This window comes from Octopus bimaculoides, chromosome 9, assembly GCF_001194135.2.
Source record: "Octopus bimaculoides isolate UCB-OBI-ISO-001 chromosome 9, ASM119413v2, whole genome shotgun sequence".
NCBI lineage: Eukaryota > Metazoa > Mollusca > Cephalopoda > Octopoda > Octopodidae > Octopus > Octopus bimaculoides.
Genome location: NC_068989.1, coordinates 66,047,113 through 66,056,859, shown reverse-complemented (window position 1 = coordinate 66,056,859; position 9,747 = coordinate 66,047,113). Strand labels below are relative to the sequence as shown.

At 35.7% G+C, this 9,747-nt stretch overlaps 1 protein-coding gene across 1 annotated transcript; it reads right to left on the bottom strand.

Moving 5' to 3' along the window:
* Positions 1-3,698: 3,698 nt before the first annotated feature.
* Positions 3,699-5,961, bottom strand: LOC106875311 (histone-lysine N-methyltransferase SETMAR-like). Its single transcript, XM_014923399.1, has 2 exons — positions 5,651-5,961; positions 3,699-3,798 (listed from the first exon to the last, which is right to left on the bottom strand). Exons 1-2 carry the CDS (start codon positions 5,959-5,961, stop codon positions 3,699-3,701), a joined length of 411 nt encoding a protein of 136 aa, XP_014778885.1.
* Positions 5,962-9,747: the final 3,786 nt, after the last annotated feature.

The window sequence follows — 9,747 nt, the reverse complement described above, 5'->3', positions numbered from 1 at the left end:
TGTGTGTGTGTGTGTGTGTGTGTGTGTGTGTGTGTGTGTGTACGTGTATATGTTGGCATGTATGTCGTTTAGCTTTTTATATATCTGCTTTTGTATGTTTCTCTGCATATGTTGCCTTCTATACGTATGTAGACGCTACATATACAGGGTGTTCAGACTAAATTTGACGATTATTTGTCTTTTTTTTCTTTTCAAAAAGTGCTTGATGTATTGGTCAGCAGCGTTGGAGAGCATAGAGATAAATATTGTAGTTGAGAAAAAGTTAGCTGACACGGAGGACTGGAAGCTATCTGAATATTGGGAAAGAGTTACCTGCATCATGATGATGCTAGCTGGTTGTCAAAATGCTGACGTCATGACTCTTGTGAAAATCTCTGTGAGCATCGTAAACATTGTAATTCTTGATATGGACAACTGCAACGGACAACACGGAGCTGCGGCCAGCATGAAGTGACACAGAAAGAGTTCTGACTGGATTTGCACGCTGGAATTTATTCTACAACTAATGAACAGGACCTGAAGTTCAGTTCAGACGGCTAGATGTAGTAGCTGGAGACTGGCAAATCCGGGCTGGCGGGGATTCCTGTTGGAAGGTCATATGGAGCGCAGGAGCCCGCTTCTTGCCTTACTCCCAGAAAGAGTCAGAAGAGGTTGTCAGAGAAATTGTAAGATTTCACTAGTCCCAATTTCTGGCGTCCTAATCCCATGGATTCGTATGTGTAGGGCGCGGCAGAGAAAGATACCGACCGCTCTGTCTGCAACACTAAGACCTTTCTTGTCATGAAAATCATAGTTCTTCTCAGGGTCAAGTGATTAGCGCATGCGTCAGGTTACGGAGCCATCATCAGAACGTGGTGGAAGCTGAGGACGGCTACTTTGTGCAAAGCATTATATCACCCAATTATCTACTCGATATTTTTTTGATGTTTCAAAGAAATTTTATTTTATCCGAACAAATTTAGCCCGTATACCCTGTGTTGTACATATATATAATACGTATATGTGCATGTATGTTTACTCAAATATTCATTTATATATTATATAAATGCTTACTTTATTGTAGACAAGATCTATCTATCTATCTATCTATCTATCTATCTATCTATCTATCTATCTATCTATCTATCTATGTGTGTGTGTGTGTCTGTACACGTATGTGTGCATGTGAGTGTGTGTGTGCATGTGTGTGCGTGTGTGTATGCGTGTATGTGTGTGTGTGTAACGTGCATTTCAACATTAAATTGATAGTATTAATTATCAAAATCTCTTAACAATTTTACTAATCTATTACATTATATATATATATATATATATATATATATATATATATACAGAGAGAGAGAGAGAGAGAGAGAGAGAGAGAGAGAGAGAGGGGAGAGAGCGAGAGAGGGAGAGAGAAGTAGAGAGGGAGAGAGAGGTAGAGAGGGAGAGAGAAGGAGAGAGGGAGAGAGAGACAGCTAGCTAGATAGATCGATAGATAGATAATTACACACAAATATGTATATATTTATCTTCACACATGCATACAGTATAAGTGTTTATAACATAATACACATATGTATGTGTATCTACATATACATACAAACAAATGCGCGCGCGCAGACACACACACACACACACACACGTACATACAAGTGGCAATCACGTTTAACAATTTATTTATTTATTTATTTCAATGAAATTTGCGTTCTTGTCATTTGAATCGAGTTTTTAAAATCGTTAATCTGCATTCATGTAAGAATCCATTTAATACCACTAAATAAGTTGACTGGACTATATAATTTCGGACAGTTTGCTTTGATCTGATTAACACAAAAGCCTTCTCTAAGACATTTACTTAGCAAACACCATGAAAATTACCGTATTACAAATTTACTCTCAGCACAATTTATTCGAAATCTATGTAATTCCTGATTCGGATTGTAATTCCATTCTTCGTGTAATGTAATCCTTTTAAAAGCCGCATTAGATATTTGCTACCAATCATTTCACTTGAGCACTACATACAATTTTAGTGCTTGCGGTGCATTTAATATAACTACTAGCTCCAGGTTTTAAAGTCAAAGGTTTCGCACATCCTTGTGTATCTGGTTGACATTTCCGAATAACTAGTTTAATATTATTGTCCATTGAATAGCAATTTTATGTTACAGTTCAAGTCCCTGTAAATCATTTTATGAATTGGCATCATTGAAATGAGAGCCTTTCATAATTATTTGTAGTGTTTTTTTTTAATATTTTAATATTTTTATTTCTCGAAAGTAAGAAATCAGTGTACGAGTATGTTAATTTTAAGATTTACATTTTACAAGACGATATATAGGAACCTTGTTTGTAATAAATAATGCCTGATAATCGTGTTTCTGAAAACTAGAACGTATGTTATTGAAGACAATAACATTTATTTGAGAACTAAAATAAGATACGCAGAGAATATCGTTTGCACATATTCTGAATATGTTCCGTTAAATTTGGTCGTGAATATCTGATCAATTTTGTTTCTCGTCATCGAAGATCTCCTCCTCCCTTCAGATAATCTGCTTTGCTTACACACACACAATTCACTAATGTAACTAGACTTTGAGACATCACCCAAGTTTTCTGTGAGAAGATACTCGATTATGCAGAAATATTACGGTGTCCTAACGTCCACTTACAACAATATTACGAACACACATCGCCTAAATGTATGTGGAGCAACAATTTACATTCGAATCTGCCAGAACATATTAAGAATGAATAGTTACATTATTGTTTGGATTCTCGCAGTTCTGCTTTCAACGAGTGAATTGTTTAAAAAAGACATGTTTTACATGTGTCAGCCGCCAGTCTGTGACTTTTCAAGTGGTGTAACTGCGACAGTTTTACTGCCCGCGGGGGTCCGTTTAGACCGTGGACACAAGTATTTTCTACAAGCCCCTACCATTAAATATAATGCAAAATACACTTTGAATTATATGCTTACTGCAAACATGAGAACGATATGCAGTAGTATTATAAATCTAATCACCGATGGCTTATGTAGATTTCAGCTTTAAACTTTAATTGTACGAACACAGCGCACCGTATGACAGCATGAATTGTCGATGAAATCCTAACAGATAGTCAATATGTATAGACCTCCGTGCGGTGTGTGTACTGTGTATGATGTGTGCACTTGCACATTGTATGCGTGAGTATTTCTGTGCGCGTGTTTGTGTTTGTTTGTGTATGCACGCTACACTATAGCTCATGGTTATAGGTCGTGTCATATCTTTCTTTGTCCTAATATTTTCAACATTTTCAAGCTTAAGGTCAATAAGCCGAAAATAAATCAGCTTTTTTTTTTAGTTCTACATGTAGACAACATTTTGTTATCTTCTAGTTTACTAAGTTTACCATTAATCCAGTTTGAATCTTCTTCAATTTCGTCTTAGGTTAAAAAAAATAATCACTCAATTTGTAGTTTTAATTTCTGTTTAACCTAGCGTGACACAACATCACCATGTACAGAAGCATTGATTAATTGGTCAACGCCTTTCTATTTAGTAGCTTCAGTTTTTTTCTTCTTTTGTTTAATTCCCATATTCAGTGAAACATGTAACGAATATTTCTGAGTGTCAAATAACGTTGCTTAGTATTGGATGTTCACAATATATCAATAGAACATTAATTATATAGGTTTATTGCTTCGTTATTTTATATTTTCTCTTTACTTTCTAAGAATCTCCAACGCAATAAGACTTTAAATATTTAAGTTTCATCAATACTAGATTCATTTCAGAGTAGGTAAAAGCAATAGTAACCCGATCGATAATACTGTAATCAGAACATCAAATAACAGAATACGGTGCACATGCGCAAATATACCTCTAAATAAATATATTTAAATACATTTACCATTAGAAGTGAGGATAAATAAATCTGTTATCTAAATTCAATTATAAGTAGATTTATTCAATGTATTTTGAATAAAATCAGTTTCTTTCGAAATTTCATCTTTCGTTTTTAACTCGCTTGGCTAAATTAATTATCGATTTGTTTAAGTTGCTCCGATATCGGCCAAACACACGACTGTCATACGACTTTCAACAATACCTTTTATGTAAATAACACCGAGCATCTATTGACCAACAGGGAAAGTAAATCATTCCAGGCTTGCATTGTAGAAAAGAACGTATTCCAAAGAATGGCGTGAAAAGCGTATGATTTATTTCCTGCCACAAGGTTTAAGTCAATAAACTGCTACATTTCAGTAACAATTTATTGACCCTTTCTCTGGGATGTAGAAAAGAAATAAAATAAAATCTCCCAAAAAAACCTACACATTCAGTTATCTTCTTTTTTCAGCAGTGTCCTCATCCAATGCGAATAATGAATCATTGTTCCAGAAAGATTGAATGCTAAAATAAATGTAACCCTTTGTAGATAATTCAATTACAAATACATCTGGCTGTAATCTCATCTTAAACATATTAGCGGATCTGAACAATAAAATTAGTCTGTTTTCCATTCATTTTAGTTGAATGAATTTAAATAATTTGGAAGAAGGGTAAAAAGAAAAGAAAAAAATCTGTACGTAAATTTGATGTAATTTTAGGCTTACCGAATAATTTATGTCTCACTTTGAAATTTTTTATTTTTCACTTCATCGTGTTTAAGGCAGTGAAACTGTAGAAACAGAGGAGCAGGTAGATTTAATATATATTGCCTTATTTACACGCGGTGCATGTGTTCAAATTCCAATCGGATCAATTTTATGTTTCAAGCATCTGGTGTCGATAATGTAAACACCGAGCGTACATAGCGCAGTCGATTTAATCGACCTCCTTCTCTTAGATAAATCTGACAATTTGCGATCAAGGAAAGAAAATGTAATTTCTATTTTCCATACACCCCGTGCATATATGTATATATATATATATATATATATATATATATAAATATATATCAAGCACGATTTATTCGTGATCAGAGTTGTTCGAAAGCCGAGGTACTACTATAAATATATATATATATATATATATATATATAGGGAGTGTAAAAGATTATATGCACACTTGCTGCTTGAATGTATTTACACAAAAACAGGGGATAAACAAGTACGTCATTTTTCTATATAGTCTCCTTCCTTTTTGATGCATTTGGCCCAGCGGTCTACAACCTTCCGTATTCCCTCCGAGTAGAAGGTTTTCGGTTAATCGTGCAACCATTTATGAACCGCATCCTTCCCATCTTCATTCGTAGGAAATCTACGACTTCGTAAACCAGAATTCGTCGGTCCAAAGATATAATCTGAAGAAGCGAGATCTGGGCTGTAGGCAGGGTATTCCAGCACCTCAAAACCCAATTGGTTAATGATTTCAACGTGTGTGTAGGCGTGCATTGTCTTGTAACAACAAAACTTTCTTCGACAATTGGTTTCGGCGTTTCGTACGAATTGCTGGCTTCAGTTTGTTGGCCAGCAAAGCACTGTATCTTGCACACTGTTGATCGTACACCACTTTTCCAGTTAGTCTTCCAGTACAGGCCTTTTTTTGTCCAAAAAAGGGTTAACATCACCCTTCCTGCGGAAGACTGAGTCTTGAATTTCTTCGTCGCTGGTTAGCCAGGACGTTTCCACTCCATACTTTTTTTTTTGGAGTCTGCCTTATTATAATAATGGACCCACGTTTCATCTCCTGTAACTATTCTGCTCAAAAAATCCTCGCCCTCATTGTTGCAGCGATCGAATAAGCAGACCTCAAGACCTTTCCTCTTCTGCTCTGCGGTAAGCTCTCTTGGCGCCCATCTTGCACAGGCTTTATGGAAGCCAAGCTCATAATGTATGATTTGATAGGCAGAACCATGATTAATCTGCAGAGAACGAGCTACTTCATCGATGATAACTCGCCAGTTCACCGTTACCATCTCGCAAGCTTGCTGAATATACTCGTCAGTGGTGGACGTTGAAGGGTGTCCTGCTCCCTCTTTGTGAGTCATGCTAGTCCGGCCAATTTTAAACTTCTCAATCCATTCAGACGTACTTCTACACGGTAGTGCACTGTCCCTGTATTGTGCTAAAAGCCTCCGATGAATTTCAGCACCTGACACACCTTCCGACCAGAGAAATCTGATGACTGCTCTTTGTTCCTCTCAGGGGCACGTTGCTAGTGGAGTGACCATGCTTTCACTGTAAAGCCTGAAAGAAAAATGGCGCGATCAGGCTGACAATTCGATCACGTGATAACAATATTACCAACAAAGGCACGCATGCGCTGAAAGCAGTGTGACAATAATTAAGATATGTTATGGCGAAATTGCGCAAACATTTTGACTTCCCCTCGTATTTATATAGAACAATATTACGAAAATATGTAAAAATAATTTTATTACTCTTTTACTCTTTTACTTGTTTCAGTCTTTTGACTGTGGCAATGCTGGAGCACCGCCTTTAGTCGAGCAAATCGACCCCAGGACTTATTCTTTGGAAGCCTAGTACTTATTCTATCGGTACTCTTTTGCCGAACCGCTAGGTTACGGGGACATAAACACACCAGCATCGGTTGTCAAGCGATGTTGGGTGGACAAACACAGACATACAAACACATACACACATACATATATATATACATATATACGACAGGCTTCTTTCAGTTTCCGTCTACCAAATCCACTCACAAGGCATTGGTCGGCCCGAGGCTATAGTAGAAGACATTTGCCCAAGATGCCACGTAGTGGGACTGAACCCGGGACCATGTGGTTGGTAAGCAAGCTACTTACCACACAGCCACTCCTACGCCTATGTTTATTGTTTATATTATTGTGATATATTTGTTTCAATCTTTCATTCTCTCTCACACCAGTATTTTTACATATATACATACACACAATCACCTATATACATAGTCACAGACATTCACTTACCCCCTCTTCCACGAACACGCGCGCACACACATATGTTCAAACGCACGTACACCAACACAAAGTACTTAGTGAAATAGAAATGAAATGAAAGCTGTGACGTTGATTATAAGTATAAATATCATGGCTGAGGTGATAGTAAGCTGAGAGTTCAGAAGTTCAATCGATAGCGTGTCAAAGACTGTGACAGTAACAAATGAAAGCGCATTTATGAGATATAGTTTACCTAACTAGACGCGAACTGAGCAGCGTTGATAGAAATATAGCTGTGTACAAATATATTTTTGCTTCTGTACACTCGAACGTTCGCGACCGGTACTATCTCTGGAGACAGTACCTTTTTAATGTCAATATGTTTGAAAAACACGGTATCGGGCTAGGAATAGATTTATCGGACCATAAGACACGTGTTTCAGCGTCCTTATGCTTCATTAGCAGCGGGCACCGTATCTGTCATTCATAGTCTATATTTAAACTGTTCTTATATTTAAACTGCTATCTGCGATTTGAATTTGCTCATGCTATCATACACTTATTAAGTTGGCTTTAATTAATAAAATGCGCACAATGTCGCGTTGATTGAAATATGCTTGCATACAATTACAAGTAACACGTTCGTGTACATTCGAACGTAGAAATAGCTCTACTGCGGAAATTGTCCTTAGAGTTGAAGTGAAAGATGTAAAATAACGTGGGAATCAGACGTAATCTGGTATAGTTTCATAGATTTGGGAATAGCGAAATATAGAAGACTAATCTCATGATGCAAGAACATGCACTATGTGGTTTTATTTTATTGTATATAAGGAAATAAATATGCGAAAGGAAGGAGATAATATGGAAATAGAAAATTGAGTGGGGCAAACGCTGTAGATTATATATTTGAAGACATGATACAAACTTAGTCGTCACTTGCAAGCGAGTATCACTTAGTAGCTTGTACCGAGGTTTCGCTAATTGTTTTTGGTGCCTGTATAATCGCGAGTGGACATAAATGACCCCATGACCATTGCGTTCTTGAATCGTCGGAAATTCATAGAACCTCGTGTATGTGACAGCTAGAGGGAAAGAAGGTTTCACGAGTGGTTGGCTCGAATTCATTTTCCGTTGAATGCACTTGAGCAACGTGAAATTAAGTTCTTTGCTTAAGGATAAACGGCACAGCCAGCATGAGTAATCGACACCACGATCTTAGATCCATCACAATAACCGCTAGGCCACAAACTTTCTCATTTGTAAGTGGAAAGTGCAGATACATAGTAAGAGCCCATGTAAGTACAACTTTGTTCAATAAATATCGCTGCACTACAGTATATAAATATAATTAAAGTAAGTTAAACTACGTATGGTAGGTGGGGTTTGTTAAAGATACTTATAAATTAACATAGAAAATATTAAGTATAATATCAAACATATCAAGTATGTTAGGAAAGACCTGATACTTGGATAAAATATTGAAGCTTTATGAACAAATACCTATGTAAATACACACACACTCATACACTCACAGACAGACAGACACACACATACATATACATGCGTGTATGTATATATGTACATATGTACACACACACACACACACACACACACACACACACATATATATATATATATATATATATATATATATATATATATATATATATATATATATTTAGACATGTATACACATATGAAAAATGTAATGAAACACGAAAACATTGGTAATAACACCAGCAGAGGAACCCATCTAAATAAAATCTTCCAAGTTAGCAACCTATTGAAATCTATTGATAGAGACTCCTGTACGATTTGCGTGCTTCGCTTTCATGTGTAAAATTAAAGTTATCCACTTGGTTAAGTCTTTTCCTCCTTAAGAAATACTTGTTTACATACGTTTTTATCAGTTTCTTTTATACATACATACATATATTCTTACATAGGTATATACATATATATATATATATAACAAAGACAATACTAAACACCTGAATCATATTAACATATGCGTTGAAAGCAAATGAATATTTTGTTGATGACTAATATTATATATTCTCCAGTACAGTAGAATGTCCATAGTGCCAGATGTGAGTTGCTTTCTTTTTAAAGATACTTCAATGAAGCATGTAATTCCATACTTTCAGGAATCACTTGTGTAAGTGTTCAGATTGCTGTATAAACAAACTGAATAAACAGACATTTGTGGGTTTCAGAGTGATAGAAATACTGGCTGTTTTACTTTCTCTCGGAGACAAGGTGCATGATAATTACACTGCTGTATAGATTAAAGTGTATTCGATCAGTCCACACGAGGACGTGTAGCTATAAGTATAGTTATCGATTTCCACGTTGTTACATAACCAAGCAAGGGTGATGCAGTGCTTTATTAAACTCTGACGGTCATTAAAAAAGAAAAATCCAAAAAAAGAAAAATTGCTTTTCGTTGTTGTAAAATAACATACCTGTATCCACGCATGCACACACACACGCACACACACGCGCGCGCACACACATATGGTCACACACATGTATATATATAAGGTATAGATGCACACACAGTACATAGTTTTCGGTTATTATTGTGTGTTCAATAGTATACTGTATATGCTAATATGCTTTAGCAGTTCAATGTACTAATTATTATGCTTTCATCTCAACTACATTACTGATTAGCCTATTATTATGCGTATAGCGACAAAGACAAATGTAAACTGTTAGGCACATACATACATACATACGTACATATGTGTGTATGTATTTCTATATACATATACATATACATGAATATATGTGCATATATATATATATAAATATATACATATCTATCTATCTATATATCTTTTACATATATATATATATATATATATATATATATATATATATATA